The 21,972-nt window shown below is 38.3% G+C and overlaps 1 protein-coding gene across 3 annotated transcripts in view; it reads left to right on the top strand.

Annotated features, from left to right (window-relative positions):
• The window catches only part of MITF (microphthalmia-associated transcription factor), a 200,513-nt gene that overhangs the window by 119,018 nt on the left and 59,523 nt on the right, over positions 1-21,972 (top strand). For all 3 annotated transcript variants that reach the window (XM_004675981.2, XM_004675980.2, XM_004675982.2), the window contains exon 2: positions 838-1,087. In XM_004675981.2, the coding sequence (XP_004676038.1) occupies positions 838-1,087 (250 nt within the window). The remainder of the gene's footprint in view (positions 1-837; positions 1,088-21,972) is intronic.

Below are 21,972 nucleotides of genomic sequence, written 5' to 3'. Positions count from 1 at the left end.
AAAATTCAATAACTCATTGTTGGATAGCTGGCAAGATAAATAATTGAAAACCATAGGTAGGAAAGTTAAAAAGTGTTTTCTTCTTATGACTGGTACTAAAGCATTTTAAATTCTTTTGGGCACAGTAAGTACCGAAGCCATTAGAAGTAGGGTTTGTTGGGAACTCACAGAGCTCATGTAGGAGAGCTCATGCCAAGATGAATCAGAAGAAAAGACAGTACAAAGACAAACAGGCAGAGAAGAATTGGGATGTCAAACCAGTTTGTCTTCTGCTCCCCTCCTAAAGACTAAGGTCGAGTTCACTGTTAACATTTTGGTACAAATGCTTCTTTCATTAATGATTTTTACTTCTTGTTGCTTAGAAAAATTTCCCTACACAAAGTTTACCTTTTCTATTTTAGTAGACATTTTAGGCTTTTAAAAGATATTCAGATAATACATAAAAGTAGGGAGTAGGTATTTGGTTAGTAAATTGACTGATTTATTTTTCAAAGTAGAATTTGTGTGCCATTTAAGATGCATTGATTCTTGGCAGTTCATATGACAGCCCTATATTTGGTGCTGAGTGGTAAGTGCAATAAGGTGTCAAAAAAAAAAAAAAAGCCCATATGATTAAAATGCCTAGATGCAATTTAACTGACTTAATTTTATTCAGCTACTAATGACTTACATCCTGTCACCTCTTGATTTTCAGTTAGGTGGAGTACTATTCTGTGACTTGATTATATCTGCAAAGACTCATTCCATAGTTTAGTGTACTTTAGGATATCCCAAAATGCAAATGAAGGGTCTCATTAGAAAACTAAATGTGCTTTTTTTTTTTTGCTTTTCCCACAGCAATTCCGAGGAGCATCCTGGGGCCTCCAAGCCTCCGATAAGCTCCTCCAGTATGACATCACGCATTTTGCTACGCCAGCAACTCATGCGTGAGCAGATGCAGGAGCAGGAGCGCAGGGAGCAGCAGCAGCAGCTGCAGGCTGCCCAGTTCATGCAACAGAGAGTACCCGTGAGTCAGACACCAGCCATAAACGTCAGTGTGCCCACCACCCTTCCCTCTGCCACCCAGGTGCCCATGGAAGTCCTTAAGGTACGTGAGTATCCTCTTATTGGTTGGGCCCAGCCAATTTCCACAACATTTTTTACTTTCTAGATGTTTTGTCTCCCTGAATTTGTACTTGGTTGTATTGACCCATTGGAATCATTTGTAAATACCAACTTCATTGATTCGGGTATAGTTGAAAAAGATGCAAATGCGCTATAACTGCACTAGTAGTAACCTTCACTAAATGGAGGAGGGGGGAATGTTGATGTTCTGTGAGAAATCGCAAGTAGTTTGCGATTTATAGTTGGTGGTAATTGATGTGTGTTGCAATGATATATTTCCATCTTTCTTCAGAAAAGTTTCAAAATATATAAATTATGAGACATGAAGCTTTCTAATAGTGTATATTTATTTTTTTCCTAAATACATGGTCATTCTTCACTTTCTTCCGTATTTTGGAAATCATTTTAGCTATAGACTGTCTCTTTTAGAACATCTTGTTAGATATAAAACTGTAAAAGAATTTTCTATGCTTTAATAACCAGATTGCCTAATCCTGAAGTGAGCTGTTTTGGGTCTCTTTGATTTTTTGCTAAAAAAGAAACTGTAGGAGCTTGTTAGCATCATTCAATCAGGGACATATAGCTTCCTAATTACTAGAGAAAATTGTAGCAAGTCTAAGAATAGAAGTCCATCTCCCCCATGTATCCTCCACATCACATTGGGAGATACTCCTTGATTAAAGGTAAACATTCTAACGCTTAAATATGACTGATGCAAGGAAAAGTAAAAGGAAAGTAAAGGAACTTCCTTACTTAATTTTTTTTTTAACTCCACTCACCTAATTGATTCATTCTAAAGAAGATCCCAATGTTACTGTTCATTAAACAATGTGAACTTTACACGCCAGTGATTCATTATTGGTCTTTGCATTCATTTGTGTTCTCAGAAGAAAAAAAAAAAAACTCCCACTATTCAAAGTTTACTATTAAAGCAAATGAGGGAATGATGTGTTATAATTGGGAAGCAATAAATGATCCATACCAGGAAGTAGGCAAGAGATTCTTCAATAACAAATTCAAAGTCATTTGGTTTTTGTTTGCAAAGACTTTTTTAACTTGTAGTGATGACATAATGAAACTGTTTCATAGAAAAACCAACTAAAATTCTGATAGGAGCAAAAGGGACCCAAACAGTTTAGCAAAAACTTTTTCTCTTATATAGCTGAAACCCTGGATAGTGCCATAATTAATGGATGCTTTATTATCCTCCACTCCAGGGCAAAGGCAAGCTTTTCTTTCAGGAATAGATTATACATTAAGTCTTTCTGTTCTGTTTGAGCAGACATTGAGTTACACAGTTTTTATAGATTTAAGATTTATTTAAGATTTAAATTGTTGTGTGGTGTTCACAAGACTCGAGTTGTTTGCCTATAACTTATTAAAGAAGTATCTAAGTTAAGTAATAGGAAAATATGGAGAGAGATCTATTTTTGCCCACCATATAATAGTCTGCTTCTTTTGTCTGTTTGACACATTAAAAGTGATAAATAACATGGATTTGTGCTACTAGTAGTTTATGCCCAAGTTGACAGTGATAGTGAGATCAATATTCCTGTAAAGGCAGTAATATCTGGTAGAGGTAGAATTACCCTCATGTGTTGAAAAGTCATTTCCGTGTCATATTAAAAATGGACAACACTTTAAAATGCTTTTATTTTGTAATTGAAGTATGTATTTTCAACTGATTAAATTTAAAATCTATATTGTTCTGTATAATATTCCTACCCATTTTTTCTCGTATTGCTGTATCCTGGTAACACTGAGATGTGATCCTTAATTTAGGTATGCCAGAAAAATGTCCAAAGTTAAAACACAAAGGAGTTGTTAACACCTGGAAGACCTAATCTAATTTAAAATAAGCAATTGATAAATTTCTATGTTATGCTTAATATAGCTTTACTTTTGCTTAACTTGTGCATTTTTATACTTCAGCTATATAGAGTGATGAAATGTCACTTAAATGAGAAGGAAGAATTGTTGGCCTAGTGTGGATAGGTCTGGTAGTGTTAAGGCAGAATTTATTAGGTAAAAGACCACATTAAAATTTATTATTTCATATATAATGACATTCTAAGAAATACAATATTTCCAAAGAAATCCAAAGAAAGTTATTTCTTTGGATAGTTAATGAGTTGGTGCTTTATATAGATAGTTTACATATTTTCTAAAGTTTTGTGTATGAAAATACTAATGCAACAGTGAGAGAATATGGCCATTTTTTGTTTTTTCCTTATATATATATTTTTAAAGGTCTATTTATTTGTGCATACAGAACTGGGGTACAGGCCAGAGGTGTAGGGGCTGTGAGAGGATTCACCAGAGACAGAGTAGGGAGCAAAACAGGCAGATTGTCAAAGTACACTGCTGAGGGGAGCAGCGGGCGGGTCAGGAGAGATCTGCCACGCCATGTGGGTCACCTCCGGGGCAGGTGGGGATTGAACTCATGCTTAAGTTGCTTCTTAGTGCTGTGCTTTAACCCACTGCACCACCATGGAGGGCCCTTTCCCTTATAATTTTAAAGTCATAGGTATAACTTCATAAAGTAAAAGGTGAATAACAAAAGTAAATTTAAATTTCTCTGAATATACATTTTTAGGGAATGAGTAATATTACGTGCACTAATTGAGTACCTAGCAAAATAGATTATAATAGGTAAACATTTTCTCTTAGTGTGGTTTGAATAAATTCTTATTTTAATTTTGAAAGATTTAACTTGCTAAAATAGAACATCCTGCTTCTCAGTCGAGATAGATGTTTACTCTCAGACACAAAAGTTGGTGCTGGAGAATCCTGCCCTACTTTGGTTTGCAGGAATTTGAAAGAAGATCACATACATAAGTGCTCATTACCAACATTTGGCTATCATTGAGTTGGATGATGATTTTGAAAAACTAAATTAGTGTTTTCAGGTTAAGTCTCTCTTTGGCAGAGTTATACTTCAAATCTGAAGCTTTGTAAAGCATGCTTAAAAATTGTCAACAGTTTCTGGTAAACTTAGGAGTAGCCTTTGGAATTTGTATTAGAAGTTGGAAATTTACATTACTGATTCCTCAAATGATCATTGTTCAGTCTGTAATCCCTGAAGCTTTGCAGGATTAGCTTTTGGTTTCTATATGGATTGAATTGATTCTATCACTTTGTACCTATTATTAATTTTTATGTTGGGTAACATGGAATAATTATTCCTTTTTGTTATATGTTTAAGTAGTATAGATTTACTCTCGGTTTCTTTTTCTTTTTTTTTCTTTTTTTTTTTAAGATTTATTTGTGCATACAGAACTGGGGTACAGGCCAGAGGCTCAGGGGCGGTGAGAGGCTTCACCAGAGACAGAGTGGGGAACAGAACAGGCAGATCGACGGAGCACACTGCTGAGGGGAGCAGCGGGCGGGTCAGGAGAGGTCTGCCACGCCATGTGGTCACCTCCGGAGCAGGCGGGAATCGAACTCATGGGAAAGCGGCTTTAGATTCTCAGTGCTGTGCTTTAACCCGCGGCACCACCAGGGAGGGCTTACTGTCGGTTTCTTAAGAACAACCCTGCTCAACTATATATTGTAATTTAAAGGTGCTTCTTTGTCATGCATGCATTAACCAATATCATATAATACTGTTTCACAATAGTGAGCACTGCCTGTATTTCAAATTTTGAAGTAACAACAACAACAACAAAATAAATTATTAAGGGCCATTAATGGAAACTGTTTCTTCCACTGGTCAGTTTTGTTGACACGTGAGTCATTCAGACCTGGGGTTTAAACTCTGATCTGGTATCTTTCAACCTAAAGTCAAGAAACCAGGACAGATCTCGAAGACATAGGTAGCTAAAAGCAGAGCCACCTACCTCCATTATCATTCTCACATTCACCCAGTATATATGCTCATAGTGTCTTCTAACTATGCCTGATTACAGAAATAACCTCTGGTTACTCTGATGTTGGGCTCTCAAATTCATCAGAATTTTTCTTCCTTCTTTTTCCTGCAACATGGACTCTCACAATTTATATTTTGAAAACATTCCTTTATAGTCGGTGTATGTGTATGTCTCTCTGTGTGTGTGTGTATCTGTTGCAGTTTGTAGGGAATCACCAAGGACTTCCTTCTTCTCTCCTTTCCTCCCTTTTACCTTGGAAATTAAAGAAAAGATATTCATTCTGGAATAGATTATGCATTGAGCTTTTCTGTTCTGACTATTGTTATATGAACTTAAAGGGAAAATAGAATTTGGGGATAACTTTAGAATATTTAAGTAATCTGAGAGAATTTACTTTTTTTTTTTTTTAAGAATTCACTTTTCAATCTTTCCCTGTTTTCTCAAATCACCTCTGATAATATAAGAAGTTGGCAGATTGCTCCAGAAATAGAAATGGTGCTTACTCTTCTATAAGTTCAGGGACACATTTTTCCAGGTCTCACTTTATCATAAACTGAATTTACTTTTGCATTCATTTTCTGGTTTTCTTATAAATATCACTTCCTATTTTGACAGTGATTCTAGCAAGTCATGATGGAAGTCTTGCTTCTTTGTTTCCCTGTTCTACTATTGAAATTGCCTTTGGAATATCATTAGTTGGGGGAAAGGTGGATGAATGAAATTGCTACCTTTTCTCTGTAAATTATGAAATCTATCTGGTGCAGCATTTTTAAGGTATGGGTCCTTTAAGAATAATACAGAAACATGAAAAAGCCCAGGGGAGTTACAGGTGGGTTGTTTGCTTATGAATTGGGATCACGGATCACTCTCATACTCCATGCATTTAGATTTTGTTCCTGGCTAACTTAGCCAGGAATCCAGAACCTTATTAGCATCACTGTATCCATGAGAAGCAGGAACAGATGTAGAATATTTCAGATTGACTTACCTTAGGGTTCTGTCTCCATGAGAAAGGATACCTAATAACTAGTCCCTGGACTATCATATTTTAATTTATATTCATCCTTAGGCCATCATAGTTTTGTCCTCAGTCAAAACACAAACATTCTGTGAGCCTAGATTTCAGCCATTTTTATAAGCTTCATTGTTCTTCCTTTTGTGATCAGACTACAAGATTGCCTCTTAAAGGCTGACTTAGGACTCATTTTCCAGTTTTCACAAATAGCTGTTGAACCTTATTTTCCAACAGGGTTTTGAATCTTCAGTTTGTATCAATTTGAGGTCCCTCTGTCATAATAAAATAATTTTCTTTCTTTTTATAGCTAACTTTTACTGATTTTTCAAAATTACAGATATTAGTTGTTAGCTTGGAACACATAAACAGTATGGAAATATGTAGCCAACACACTGCTTTGGTCCTGGATTGCTCCCTCCACCTCTGGCCCTCTCTTGCACTCCGTGGAAGGAGCTGCTGTTAAGTTTAGAGTACAGCTTTTCTTACTGCTGTTCTTTTCAAGCTTTATGGTTGCCTTTCATAATGAAATGCATCTGTCAGGTGGAAGTAAATACTATATTTCTCTTTGTTTTGCATTTGCAAGTGGAGCTAATGAAATTGAATTTCTTTTCCTTCTGCTCGCTTCTACTTCAAACCACTGCTTCCAACTGTGTTCTTCCTTAAGCAGAACAGGGATGTCACGTTCTGTGTTTTGAAAGCAGCTAGATCATATAGGGTTTTAAAAGTGTGAGCCTACTTGCATAGGCTCTCATGGCACCGCATTTGCTCTTCATGCAGCTTCACAAAGCTCACTGATACAAGGAGGTGCTTTGTACCAAGTGTGGTCTCACTTTGGGAAAATCAAACTTAACATCTGCCTCTGGGGCAAGTGCATTCTTATCGATTAATGTTACATGTTTTCTGATGGTAAGGTAGGGACTGATTTTAGTCAGGAAATGCTGGCTGAGAAAAAGTCATCATTGCTTATACTTTTAGGCCTCACTCCCTTAAAAGGGCTGATTCATGGGGAACAATATGTAAAACAAAATAGTCAACCCAGGCACAGCTATAAGCTGGGTTCATTTTCTGTTCTCATTGCAGCCTGGCGTTATTGGCAGAAGTGGAAACTATGTCTTCCCTTATGACCCGACTTTCATGTGACCAAGGGCTACAATAGAAACTAGGGGGTTTTATTTCCTCAGGTTGTATGTTGGGTCAGCTGTGCTCACCCACACCTGAATCTGAAATAAGGATTTGGCAGAATGCCTTCTCTTTAAGTTCAAAGAACTTTATCCTCTTCTCAGTAGGCTACTTTGTGATCATTAAAATCATCTCCTGGGTTTCTGTAGAGGGATTCCTCCTCAGTTCCCTCTCTCTTCTGCTATTAAAAGAAGCAGAAAAAAGAGGTAGAATCTTCTTTTATTTACACACTGCTAATGCCATGTGACAGGAAGTCAGAATAGCATCTGATGGAGATTATTAGGGTTTGGGGTCTAGAAATGAGGACTAAAACGTCAATGTAGCCTTTCTTAAAAATCTGATTCTAAATGCTAATTTCTTTTTAATGTGATGATACCTTTATATTCATGCATCCTTAACAGGGTTGTTATTGTCCCCTCACTCCCCAAGAGGGCAAGAATTGGTTCTTAGAACCAAGAAAGTCTTAGATGTTACAGTAAACTGATATAAATATATATAATCAGGTATACAGTATGTGTGCCTGTTAAAATTTAATGGGAATGGCCATCTGGGAGAGCAATTAGGTTGAAAAAAATGTGTTAAAAGCCTCCATAGGGGCATGATGATGAAAAAAAGGTTGAGAAACATTCCTGTGGAGCACTCGGCATCTTTCCCAACCTTCTCTATTTGTGTTGTATTTGAAGAACACTTACCAAGGCTTCTCAATATGAGCCTCCTGCATTCCAGCCAGTCTGTATCTCCATAGGAAATCTACTAGAATAGCAGCCATAGTTAGCATATGCCAGCATTGGGCAGTTATTATTAGCATCCCCATTTCATAGATGTAGGAACTGAGGTGAAATGCTTAAATAGTTCACCTAAAGGCACTGAAGCAGGTGACATGTCAAGATTTGAGCCCTGTTGGACTCCATGGTCCATATTCCTTAACTGAGGTAGAACCTCTTGAAGGAGCTGAGAAATTTTAGGAGGGAGAGGTAGTCATGATCAATTTCTCAACTGACATAATAGCCTGGACCCAGGGGCACATATTCAGAGATTCAGGCATTTTGAATGTACGTTTACTACCTGAACCAATTTGGAAGACGAAAGGCACTGACTAAATAGAGTGATGGAGGTGATCATTTCATATTTTCTATCTCATTGATCCCTCTAGCACTCTACAGGATAGGAGAGATAAGTGCTGTCTTCTAGATGGGGACACTGAAGCATAGGGAGATAGTCACTGGCTACTGGACACATATTTAGGTTACACACCCTACTTAACTACTTATAACCATATTCCCTGCTGACCCTTTTGTTTTCTGAAGAGCTCAGGAACAAACCAGTGCCTTTCTAAGGAGACTAACTATATTAGCGCATAGTGGACTAGCAAAAGGAAAATAAAGATAAGTCTCTCAAGCTTGATTGATCTTTTTAGCATTGAGAATTAGTAAGGAGTCATTTGTATTGAATAATTAAAGTGTCTCCATAATTTCACAGTATGCTAGATGAAAGAACTGGGTATATTCTTACTTTACAAAAAGATCACCTGCACTCATTAACCATATGTGTATGGTAATTTATGGTTTAGATGTATTAACTGTAGTTATCACTATTGGCCACAAATGTGACAGTGAAAGTTTCTGTAACACTGAAGATTATAACTCAAGACCACTTATATTAAAAATATCCTATTGACCCTGGCTCTCATAACTCATGTTTTGTGATTCTATAAAACTCAGTAGGATAGCTGTATTGTCTTAATTTTTTTTGTAATACTCAATTGATAGACTCACATTATTCACTGTTTAGTTTTACTAGTATACACATTTTCCTGAAATGATGGCTGCATTCATAGTTTTCCTTTCTCTGTCCCCCTCTGCAGTACTCAAATATTGACTCTTGTCCTGAATATGTCACTTTTTATGGACTTTGAATATCAACCTGAACTTTAAGGAAAAATTTAGCTTGATAATACACTAATATTTCAGATTTTGTTTATAAGGTTCTATGATTTCGCATATTTTATAAATGTGTAAATTTATAAGCTTTACAAAGTTTATAAATTTGTCAAAAGGAGATGAATCAAAATTGGATCATTGATGAAATAAGAGGCTGTTAAGGTAGAGTATGACACTAGAAAAAAAGAAACTTGTTTTGATCACTCTTTCAAAACCTATAAAGAATGTCCCGGAAAAGGGTATAGATGAATATACAACAGCACTAAATGGTTCTTACCAGTTACCTCTGGAATGGGTTTTGTGATTGTTAATGGTGACAATCAAAGGGTTTCTTTATGATTTATCTTTCTCAATAGGAGAGCGTATCCAGAAGTTCTTAATGTAATTCCAGTGAGTTATCGCCAAGCATTTTAGTTAGCAGCCTTAGGAAAGTCCTTTCCATTCACAAAGTTCTGAGCAATACACTTCTGTCAGGTGAGGTTATTATGCTCTTGGGCTTTGCTATAGGAAGATAGGAAGATGTAAAGGTCTTGAAAATTAAAAATGAATGAAAAAGATTGGAATTACCAGCTTGTGAGTAAAATTTAAAAGTAGTTAAAGCCCACCAGTAAGAGCAGAATTCAGATTTTTACTATCTTGCCACCAGAAATAGCTTTGTCATAATCTCCCTTGTTGGCCTGAGTTTTGTATAATTAAAATTTAAGGTCTGGAAATTTTGTTGAGACTTAATTAGAAGCGACAAACCAGAGACATTCCTGCTGGTTAGGAAAGGCTTAAGAAATTCTTACTGGCTGAATGACAAATATGTAGCATTTTTTCTTAACATTGTATGGTGGTTCAAACTGCCTAAAGGTGACAAGATTAGCTCTATTTTTCTAGTGAAGTAGTAAAAATTAGATTAATAAGTACCAGGGAAAGAAACTTTCCTTTCTTTTTTCAAAAGAAATCTTACCTTGAGTACTTCTGGCTGTGGAGATCTGTGCCTTAATTAGCCACATGTTCTTTTTACCTCCTGGGAAATAAGTACGGGATAAAATTGGGGATCAAGACATAGACGCACATTGACTTAGCACACGCCGCTAAGTAATTCATCAAGGAATGCTGGTAATTAGTCCTGCCTCTTTCAACTCTTGGCTTATTTCATAAAATTGGTTGATTTAGAATCATGCCTGCTGATTTATTACCAACACGTTTCAAGACTGCGACTTGGCTCTTAAACAAAAGGAGTATTGTGCACTGAGGGAAACGTGCCCTTTTGTTTTCTTGTTTTTATAAATTCTGAAGGGCCATCTATAGTTGCCTATTAACTTGGTTGCATTTTCTTTTACCCCATTCAGCATTTTACTAGGTTGTCTTTTGTCTCTGGGTGAAAACAAAGGGGGAGCAAATTAGAAAAAAAGTCCAGGCTCTTGGAGGTTTTGGATGCAAGGTGCTTGTCAAAGTGTATTGGCTCAGTATGGTTTGATGGAATTTAATTCGTATCCCTCATCTGGTAAGACAGGCTATAGTAATGGCCTTGGCCTTCTGCATTGTTAAGTGTTTGGTGATATTTATGATATCCAGGTTAATCTCACAAGATTGAATTTACGAGAAGTTGAGAAGCTTATGACTTCATCCTGTTCTCTTGGTATCAAAACACTGCAGTAAATTATTATTTGGATGCCAAGTTCTCATTAATGCCAACTGATGTGCTTCATTACGTTTTTAGATATAATCCCTTTGACAATCTAGTGTTAACCTGGGTAGATACTTAACTGGTCATCGTTGGGTATACTTTCTGGGATTTTTGGGCCTTAGTGTCCCCATCTGTGAAATGGAATATTGCCTGTCCTGGAGATTTTTGTGAGGATTAAATCAGAAAATTCATCTAAAACAGTACTGTCCAATAGAAATAGGAGGTAAGCCAATCATGTAAATTAAAAATTTCTAGCTAGTAATACTAAAGGCAAAATCAATTTTAGTAATACATGTCATCTAGCCCGGTATGTCCAAAAAAAGTAGCAATCACTATAAAAATTAACATAATATTTTACATTTTTCATTCTAAGTCTTCACCTAAAATCTTCAAGCTGGCTATGAATTTGCATCTACAAACACAGATAGGTCACTGCCTGTGGGCTTTTCACTGTGTGCACAACTGTAAGACTGCTCAGGCTCAGGGAACAACAAAATGGGGTTTATTTAACAAACAGGGGAAACGAAGAGTTCTAAGGCACAAGTGGTGTCTACGGTGTCCAGAAGTCCCAAACGAAAGGCCAATCATGTAAGATGGTGCTATCTCACCAACGAGGGCCAGGAGCACATGTTGCACTGGCAAGCAGGGCCAGGGTCCAGCTCACTGCAGCGAGATGCACTCCCAGGTTAGGCTGATGACATGACACCACAGCAGCCCACAGCTACTATCTGGAGATTGGGATGGACAGCACTGGACACTGGACCAGAAAGCAAGGGACACAATGGCACCAGAAGGAGGTGCCAGATACATTGTGACAGCCTTGCTTACTAGCACTTGTCACCTGTTCTCCAGGTGGTGTTACCAACACCAGCATGACAACTTTGTGAGTTGTTGGCCTGCATCCACAACAAACAGCTCTTTGAGACACTCATCCCAGGGCCTTTGGTGCTCTTTTCAGGTGGTGGCAATGGGAGGACCAGAGGCAGGTACAGGCACCCTGTCACTAGTAAGCTTTTTGACTTCTCTCATTGGAGGTTGGCTACTAGATGCTTCTTTGTTCTTCTATTTTTCTTCAGAGGCTAAGCACAAAATGGGAGTTTTGAGGTCTAGGAGTCCCAAGCTATCTCCTGCATTGCCTTATATCCTCTTTCATGATCCCCCACCCTAGTTATACCTGCCGGATTGGACCATTTTCAATTCTAAGTGACAGATTGGGCCATCTTCGATTTGCCTATCAGGCACTGATTAATTGACTAATGAGCTGATGCACATGGGTAGTTCACTTAGCTCCCCCGCATAGGTCCATGCTTTCCCTCCTGGCACCAAGTATAAAAAGGCGGGAGCTCAGACCAACATCAAGGCCCGCCAGCACCAGACCTCTGTGTAGCTGCTCCACTGCCTTGTGCTGCAGGAGCAGGGTGCTGCAGGAGCAGGGTGCTGCCCAGAGCGGGAAACTTCCACTCTGGAAGTTTGGAATACAAACCTAGCTGGCACCCAGTGGAGTCAGCAGGCCCTTCCTCACATATGCATTATCAATGCAGATGGCCTGGGTCCACCCTGAAACACTGGGGGTAGGTTCCTCTATCTACTCTTTATCTTTTTCTTTTTTTAAAGACATATTTATGCATACATGGCTGGGGTACGAGCCAGAGGTGTAGGGCAATGAGAAGCTTCACCAGAGACAGAGTGGGGAGCAGAACAGGCAGATCGAGGAAGTACACTGCTGAGGAGAGCAGCGGGTGGGAGAGGTCTGCCTCGCCATGTGGATCACCTCTGGGGCGGGTGGGGTTCGAACTCATGCTGAAGTGGCTTTAGCTTCTCAGTGCTGTGCACCATCAGGGAGGGCCTACTCTTTATTTTACTTAAGCATACAAGAACTGGGGTATAGGTCAGAGGTGTGGGGATGAGATAATTCACCAAGGACAGGGTGGGGAGCAAAATGGGAATTTACTGAAATACAGTGCTGAGGGGAACAGCAGGCGAGACAGGAGAGGTCTGCAGTACCATGTGGGTCACCTTCCTGACTGGGTATTGAACTTGTACTGCAGTGGTTGCTGCTGATAGCTTCATAGTGCTGCAACTTAACCCCTTTCATCACCTGGGAGGAGTTATTTTTGCCTTTTTAAAAATAGTTCAATGGTTTTTATTGATAATTCAGTGAGATAAAGTTAAAAAAACACTTATAGTACTGCCTAGTACATAGTCAAATCTTAACAAATACTGACTACTACTTAATTTAGCATTATTACAGAAATTAATTAACTCATGCATTTTTTTAAAGGTTTATTTGTGCATACAGAACTGGGGTACAGGCCGAGGGCTCAGGGGCGGTGAGAGGCTTCACCAGAGACAGAATGGGGAGCAGAACAGGCAGATCGATGAAGTACACTGCTGAGGGGAGCAGCGGGCAGGTCAGGAGAGGTCTGCCACACCATGTGGTCACCTCCAGGGCAACCAGGAATCGAACTCATGGCTTTAGCTTCTTAATGCTGTGCTTTAACCCACTGCGCCACCAGGGAGGGCCTTGATTTTTACTTCAGTATAATTACTTCTTCCCATCCCTTATTTGGGTCCCCTTCATTCCTCCTATAAACGAAACCATCTGTATTTTTCTTCTTTTCTGGCTTATTTCACTGAGCATGATCCCTTCCAGCTCCATCCATGTTGCTGCAAATGGCATGAGTTTATCTTTTTGATTGCTGAGTGGTATTCCACTGTCTATATGTACATATATATGTGTGTGTCTCTGTGTGTGTGTATGTGTGTATGTATATATATATATGTATGTATGTATGTATGTATGTATGTATGTATGTGTGTATATATATATATATCTCACATCTTGATGTAGTCATCTGTTTTTGGGAATTTGGGTTGTTTCCATAGTTTATTGAACATAGTACTGTAAAACAGCAGTGCAGGGTATTTTTGAATTAATAGTTTTGCTTCCTTTACTTAGATACCCAGGAGTAGAATTGCTGTATCATATGGGAGGTCCATCTTCAGCAGTTTGAGGAACCTCCACACAGCTTTCCATATTGGTTTGACCAATTTGTATTCCCACCAGCAATGTAGGAGGGTTCTGTTTTCTCCTCATTCTCACCAACATTTTTTTTTTTTTTTTTTTTTTTTTTGCTATTTTTCTCTCTTTATATGTGAAGTTCTCACTGGTGTAAACTGGTATCTCTCTGTGCTTTTGTTTTACATTTCCCTGATTACCAGTGATGTTGAACATTTTTTCATATCCCTGTTGGCCATTTGCATTTCCTGTTTGGACAAATGTCTTTTTAGCTCTTCTGTCCATCTTTTGACTGGGTTGTTCACTTTGTTTTTCTTCAGTTTTGTCAGCTCTTAGTAGATCCTTGTGATCAGTTCCTTGTCATTAGTATTGTATACAAACGTTTTCTCTCAATCTTTGTAGTGTACCTTTGTTTTGGTTAATGTTTCCATCTACTTTTTAAGCAGACCCTGTGGAAGATTCTGTTTTATGCTCATGTTTGAGAATTGCTGCTGTAGAAACCTGGAAATTTAGTTGCAAAAAACATGAAGACAATTGGGAAATGCTAGTGCAAACAAAGGCAGCCGACTTTCTTTACTCTAGAGCTCCTTAGACTTACAGTAAATATGTAAAGAATTACAACAAATCTCCAACAGTTGGTACAATAGTAGGCACTCCTTGTAAGGAGAGAAGGGAGGAAGAAGACAAGCAAAGTAAATGAAGCTTTTTAAAAAAATTGATCAGTGAAAGTTGTAAAATATCCATTACTCCTGAGACTCTTATATGTGGTACACTTTTAATATATGCCTACTCAGGCAAAGTTGATAAAAAAGCAAATTAATCCTGTCGATTCTTGGGGACATAATTGGATTAAATGATAAAAATTATAAAATTATTTGCTTTAGAGCAGTGGTTCTAACATTAAGCTATAGAAACCATAGTGTATTTAGAGTTCTGAGGGACCAGTGAATCCATTTGCTCACCTATATTTATAAATTAAATATATTCCTCACTTACATATATACCATTCAGCTTTTTTTTTTCCCAAATAACTGTAGATGTTGCTAACATGAACAAAGTATAAATTAATACCAAAGCCATCTGTTTCTTCCCCTGCCCCCTCATCTTTAAACATGTTCTTAATCAACAAAATCTAAGAGCACAACTCCTAATCAAACAGGACTTGGGACATTTGACTTTTTAAAAAGGTTAAGAGCTACTTCTCTTTAGGAAACTTTTTTTTTTTTTTAACAAGTGTTTTTTAAATTCTACTTTTGGAATCTACTCCCTTTTTTCAGATTTAGTTACGTGGTAACATAAAATGGCCATTTTCTGAGTCAGAGGGACCCTAACATCTGTAATTTCACAAACAGTGGGCCCTTAATGATCAGTCTCTGACATCAAAGGTCCTTACTGGCTTGTCTACAGCCTTGGTTTTGCCTTTCACACTGGAGCATTGATATCAATGCAGTGTTTTTCTTTTTTCTTTTGCAGTATTTGCTTTATGCCTGAAGGCAGTATATTCAATACATGGGGCCAGCTTGCCCTCCGGTTCCAACAAAGCAAATGTTCATTTTTGGAAGCTTCTCTGGAAAGATCACCTCTCTCTGATGTTGAAGTCCATTTCTTGTATTTACAGCTTGCTCTCCAGCCTTAGGTGAGCTTCCAAGAAAACAGCCTTGGAGGAGGTATGGCTCTTTCTTGTAGGAGCCCTGGGTTTATTACAGGGTAGCCCAGAGTAGACTTGGCCGCCTGTCTGTGGGGTTTCACCCACACGCTCAAAATTCAGATATACTGCAGGCACACACAAAAGGGTCAATAACGGTTTTACTTACAAAAGGGGAAAGGAATAGGAAACAACCCAGGGAAAGAGAGCAGGATACAAAGTAATTGGAATATGTTACTGGTTCGGCTGACTGAAAACACTGTCTGGAGAGCCTTTTCCTGAGCAAGACGGAGAGAGACGCAGTGGTGCCCTGTTTATCCCCGCAATGTCCCAGAATTCCTGCTAGCTCTGCCCTTGGGTCCTCAGAGTTCTCTCCCTGGTACTGCTGGGAGTTGTAGTTTCCAATCACTGGAGTTAGGGGATAGAGTCCAGAAAGCAGGAGTAGGAGGTGGGGTCCACAAGACTGCAGAATTCCTTTAGGACATCCTTCCCCTTAACAGGTTCAGTAGGAAGACTTTTCTTCTAACCAGAAGATACTGTTTTCTTACTTTTCTCCTTATGCTAACAGTCTCAGGTAAGAGGATGAAATCAGAAATACCCTAAGATGCAATGAATCCTGAACCTTGTTTCTTAGGCCTACTTTTTGCTGTTTTGTGAAGAGTTTCTATTTTCCAATTAAAATCATCTAAAAACTTCTTGCCCAAACTTATTTGATTTTGTGCTGCTTTCTGGTTGCAGGGTACTGCATGTGCTTAAGGGCAGGGACCCTGGTGTTAGAGGGGAGTGTCCATCTAGGTCCTTTCTAACCTCAGTGTCTTTGCATAATAAGAATAATGTGTCTAGCTCACCAAGTTAATGTGAGAAATAAGTGAAATGCTGTTTGCAAAGCACTTAGCTATATATGTGGTATAACACTTACAAATGCTTATTGTCGCTAGCATTTCAGAGACACACACCCAAGTCCACAGTAAGTGACTCACAATATGGGTTCTTGAGAAATGACTAAAAGGTTATTGTTTCACAAAATGTAAGAGTGAAACCAATTTTACACATCATCTGAAATTAATCTCCCTAGTGGTCTATCTAAAAGATTCTTTTCACCAGTAACTGTTGAACTACATTTCTATATTCCAGCAGCAAAGAAACTTTTTGCTTAAAAATCATCCCACTATGCAGGTTTTCTTATCAGGGACTTTTGGGGGAGGAGAGGGAAATTGGATACTTAGCCACAACTTTAAATTCTGCCCAAATTACATTCATTACTTATAATTCTTATAATTACTTATAATTCTTAAAAGTTGTCTTGATGATTGACAACCAAATTAGGCAGCTGTTGTTAAATTCTTATAGAAAATTCTGGGAAAAGTAGTAACAAGGCTAAATTTTCACTAAGGCTAATAGATACATAGCTATCAAAATTAAACTTTCACTTCTAAGCTAAGTCAACAACTTGGAAGTTTTGTTTTATTTTTTTAAGATTTTATTTATTCATACAGAACTGGGGCACAGGCCAGAGGTGCAGGTGCGATGAGAGGATTCACCAGAGAGGAGTAGGGAGCAGGACAGGCAGATCAATGAAGTACACTGCTGAGAGGAGCAGCGGGTGGGTCAGGAGAGGTCTGCCGCACTATGTGGGTCACCTCCAGGGCCAGGGCAGGCGGGAATTGAACTCATGCTGAAGTGGCTTTAGCTTCTTAGTGCTGTGCTTTAACCTGCTGTGCCACCAGGGAGGGCACTGATTCGTAAGTTTTTAAATCTAGTTTCCAAGTGGTTTGACTCATATCCTCAGGTGACCTGACTTAATTTGCCTGGTGCATCCAGTTTCATTCCTAGTCTAAGGTCCTACATCTCACCCTCTTTTCTTATAATGTATATACAACTTTATCTGTCCTTTTCATTTTTTCCTTTCTGTATTTTTACCTTTTATAAACATGTCACTTTGAGTATTTGGTAGTCAGTGCCAAATACTGACTTTTATTTTTGTTTTTAAATATTCACCTTATTTTCATGATATGTACTATCTTGAGATAAGACCAATTTGCCTTTCAACTACAGTTAATATCTAAGCCCTGACATCAAGCATGCCTCTATAGTGACTGTCCAGACCCATGCATGGACCTGTAGTTTTACCCTGAGGAAGTTGTCTGTAACTGAGCTTTAGTCTCCCATCTGACTAGCTGGCTCTAAACTTGCCTGCTAATTTCTGCAAATCAGTGAACTCTCTTGTTCACTTGTTGGAGATTACTTTTCCCCCACCGATTACTGATATTCCCTTTGTGTTGACATAAAGGTCACAAAGGACTGTATAGCCCTTGAAAGAAATCATAGGCTTGTTTTAAGGATATACACGGAAAAACGTACTTCTTGAGGGTGGCAAAAGTGAGTTGGGAAATTTCTTTTATTGTTATTTAGATGTTTTGTTACTTTGTCTAAGTGTGTTGCTTTATTGTTATTTAGATGTTTTGTTACTTTGTCTAAGTGTGTTGCTAAGTATAACAAAACCATTAATAGTGACTCTCATTGCATCTCAGAGAACTTCCTGCAGGCCTTTAAGCAGGCTGACTAGGAAGAATTGATGGGGGAGTGGACAAAACTGACATGAATTTATTTACACAATGTCTTAAAATCCTCGTTAAATATTTAATTTTCAGGTTCACTAAATTTCTAATAGGAAAATTTATTTCTGACACAATTTGTGGTCACAGAATGTTCTATGGCTTTATTTTCTTTTATTAAGCAGAAAATGAGAGGAAGCTAAGGGTGCTTGTTTATGATCAGTCGATGAAGGCAGGAGAATGTAATTCACTTCCATATGTTCTTTTTCAATTTTCCTGTAGTTTACATCTTATTACTGATTTTAATTCTATTAAAACACAATGTCTATGTTGACTAGTATTCTCTTACAGACTTTTCTTTTTCAGTGATCTATTTTTCTTCTACCTTGTTTCCTTCTTCACTTCACTCCCTCATTCCTTAAATACACAAGTCTGAAAGTACATACCCTGCCTTTGAATCCTAGCTCTGTCATTGGGTAATCAGAGGCAGGTAACTTAATATATAGTTTCAAACTTAATTTCCTCATCTGTAAGTGGTCACAGTCACTGTCTGGACCTCTTATCTTACAGGTATCAATACATCCCATTCTGAATACCACATATGTTAATGCTAAACACACGACACTGTCTAATGTAATTAGAATTCTTTCTGGTTTATTTTCTATACCCTGTAAGTATTGGAAGCAAATGACAATCTTCATCATATTTAAAGAGAAAACCTTAGCTGTAGATGAAAATAAACCACAGAGCCACAATGCATCTACCTTCCTGAATGTTTAGTGGAATTAGGCGTTTAAGAATGATATGGATTTCACTCAAAGAAGTAGAACATGTGGAGGAAGCAGCTGCAAAGATATTTCTCTCTGTATTAACACAAAGTTCTCACAAAGAGGCTACATTTAAGATCAAGTTTTAGTTTTCAAAGAAATGATCTATATTTTAAGTACTTGCAATTCAGCTTCCTTTTTGAAGGAAAGATGCAGAAGTCTCAGAATTCAGATTGTGAAGTCAGTTGCAAATGGCAGTAGATATTTAACCAGGATTACTAATTGTCAGGATTACTAATTGTCATTATTCATGCTCTGGCAAGAAAGTTCCATAGGTTTTGAGGGGCCTGCCTCTATTCTTCTATATGCCTTGTCACTTAGAATGTGTGATTTTACAAGCTATGATTTTGTATAGGTAGATCTAGGTAGAGCAGAAACACCTGAATAACTTCAGAGTTGTAGTAATGAAGTAAATTAATGTAACTAAAGTACATGGCGTAGCTCCTGAGATGCCTTTGAGCAGAATCTTGAAGGACAAATCTGAAAGTACTCACTCAGTACTACCTAGTACTATAAAACCTTCTAATATTCAAATTAACTTTTCCAGTTGGTTCATTTCCCTTGTGGGCACAGATGGTCTGGGTTCAGCCTTAGAATGTGAGGGAAGGATTCCTGGAGTGGTTAACGCTGAGTGGGACCTTGATGAACAGGTAATGTTACACCACAGGACTAAGATAAGGGAGCATGACATGAGAAGAGGAAGGAATCAGCAGTTCATATCCTGAAATTGCCTACAAAGCAGCAAAATGCAAGGTAGAAGAGATGGCACTGAAAATGTTGGGAGGCGAAGCTGGACAATCAGCAGTGGAGGCTACAGAGGACTTGTGACAAGACACTGAGGAAGGTGAGCAGGACTGGCTCTAAAGAGCCTGTATGAGGTGCTCACTATCTTGGATCTGATGCAGTGGGCATTGGGTAAGCACTGTAGCACGTGCCCATGTTTGTTTCCACATGTTTGTGCATTTATTTCATTTGAGAGAAGGAAAGGATGTTCAAGTGATCCTAGGATCAAGGGGATGTGTTTTAAAAGAATATGACTGGAGTTTGGGAAGATATCAAAATAATTGGGGGAATAAATGATCAAAATATTGACTCCAGCAGGCAAAGACATGTAAGATAGCCCTGGCTAGAAAAAGAGGTAGTGGACTGGGTAAAATGGCAACCTTGTTAGATATAAATGGAAAGAAAGAAAGTAGAATACTATATCAATCTAATATATGGAAGAAAACTGAGCATGGTGAAAATTTAAAAATTGGTGTGTCCACACACTGAATTCTGTAGGCTGCTTGCTTTTGTAAAGTTTCATTAGAATACAGACATCCTCATTCACTTTCATATTTCACATTTCAGTCTGTGACTCCTTTTACATTATAGTGGCAGAGTTGAATATTATAACAGAGAGTTCATGGCCCACAAAACTGAAAATAATCACTCTTAGGACCTTTTCAGAAAAAAAAAACAAACTGCTGACCTGCTGGTCTGTGGCTAATAAGCAGTAACCTTGGATTCAGATCTTTGAGAGGTAGAATCCTGTCTCTTTTGTTCACCTCTGATCCTGAGCATTTTATAGTGTGTCTAGTAAGCCCTGACAAATAATCTCACTTGAATTAATGAATAATGAATGTGAATTAATAAAAGAATGATCAAACTAGCAAAGTCAGTCCTATGCTGTTCACAATTATTCTATGCTAATACTTACAAAAATGTTGAACACAAATCGATATATAAGACAAATAGTTATCAGGTGCCAAAAATGTATTTGTCGTTGTTCTTGGTTTGTGGACTTTTAGGTGCCCTTGTGAAGTACACCTTTCATAGAGACATATTGTTGCTCAGATAAACATTTGATATGTAGTTGCAGCATTGACAGGCATGAGAAAAGAAAAGGGCCCTTCCTAAATATGTGGGAGCTGGTGTTGGAAAGATTTCATGTGAAGAGAAGACTTTCCTATAATTCATCTGTTCTGGTCTAAAGAATGAATAGATTTAATGTGGCAAAGGTAGGCAGGAAAAATATTTCATGCAGAGGAAACTGCATGTGCAAATGTTCTATGACAGGAAAAAAAGCAGGTAAAGAACAGTGAGAGACTGGCCATGCTGGAAGTGAGACTGGAGAAATGTGCTGAGCTCTTCTGATTACACTATAGAAATTTTTTTTTTAAAGATTTATTTAGGCATACAGAATTGGGGTACAGGCCACAGGCACAGGGGTGGTGAGAGACAGAGTGGGGAGCAGAACAGGCCAACTAACGAAGTACACTGCTGAGGGGAACAGCGGGCAGGTCAGGAGAGGTCTGCCACACCATGTGGGTCACCTCCAGGCCAGGGATCGAACTCCTGTTGAAGTGGTTTAACTTCATAGTGCTGTGCTTTAACCCACTCTGCCACCAGGGAGGGCCCCACAGTATAGGAATTTATCTGTTTATTTTGTCAACTTTAACCTTGAGCTACAAGTTCAGGTCTTAGCATATAATTCAGTAAGTATATTATCCCAGGGAGAGAATGAAATCATTACAGAGCATGTTCTTAGTGTAGAAGTGGGTCTTGAGAAGAACTATGGAACATAACAAGAGTAGATTTGGAAGACGGGAGAATGGAAGGTGAAGATAATTTGTTGAATGAGTGAGCAGAGAAGAAATGGAAACAAATATATTCATTTTTTTATTCAACAAATAGTTATTGAGCATTTCTGTGTTTAGGACCCAGTATTGAGCAAGAACAGCTAGGGTACTTGTTCTCCTGAAACTTATTCTAAAGTGGGGGAGAAGGACACTTAATGAAAGGATCTCTACAGCATCAAGCAAAAAGGCAAATGGAAAATTCAGAAGTATGTTAAGTTCTGTGAAGGAGAGAAGATTCGGTAGAGTCTATAACAAAGAAGAGGGAAAGATTTTGGCAGGGAGGAATTCTGTAAGTAATCAGGGAGCTCAGCGAAGTGTAATGTTCACTCACTCTGTGAAGTCTATGGTAAGAGAAAATATCAAAGTATGAGGAGGAACTTGTGGCAGGGTGCTGTGGTGCCAGAGAGCCAGGAAGCTCCAGGAAGCAAGAAGTAAAGCCCAAGTATGTGTCCATAGAGAGCAAGAGTAAGAATTGCAAAGTGCCAGACTCAGGCAGGGGAGCTAAAAGCCTTGTGGATCACCC

Source organism: Condylura cristata, unplaced genomic scaffold (assembly GCF_000260355.1).
Source record: "Condylura cristata isolate star-nosed mole 26May11 unplaced genomic scaffold, ConCri1.0 scaffold00004, whole genome shotgun sequence".
NCBI classification, from domain to species: Eukaryota; Metazoa; Chordata; class Mammalia; order Eulipotyphla; family Talpidae; genus Condylura; species Condylura cristata.
Note: the sequence above shows the minus strand (reverse complement) of the source record. Positions and strands in the feature narration are given on the sequence as shown.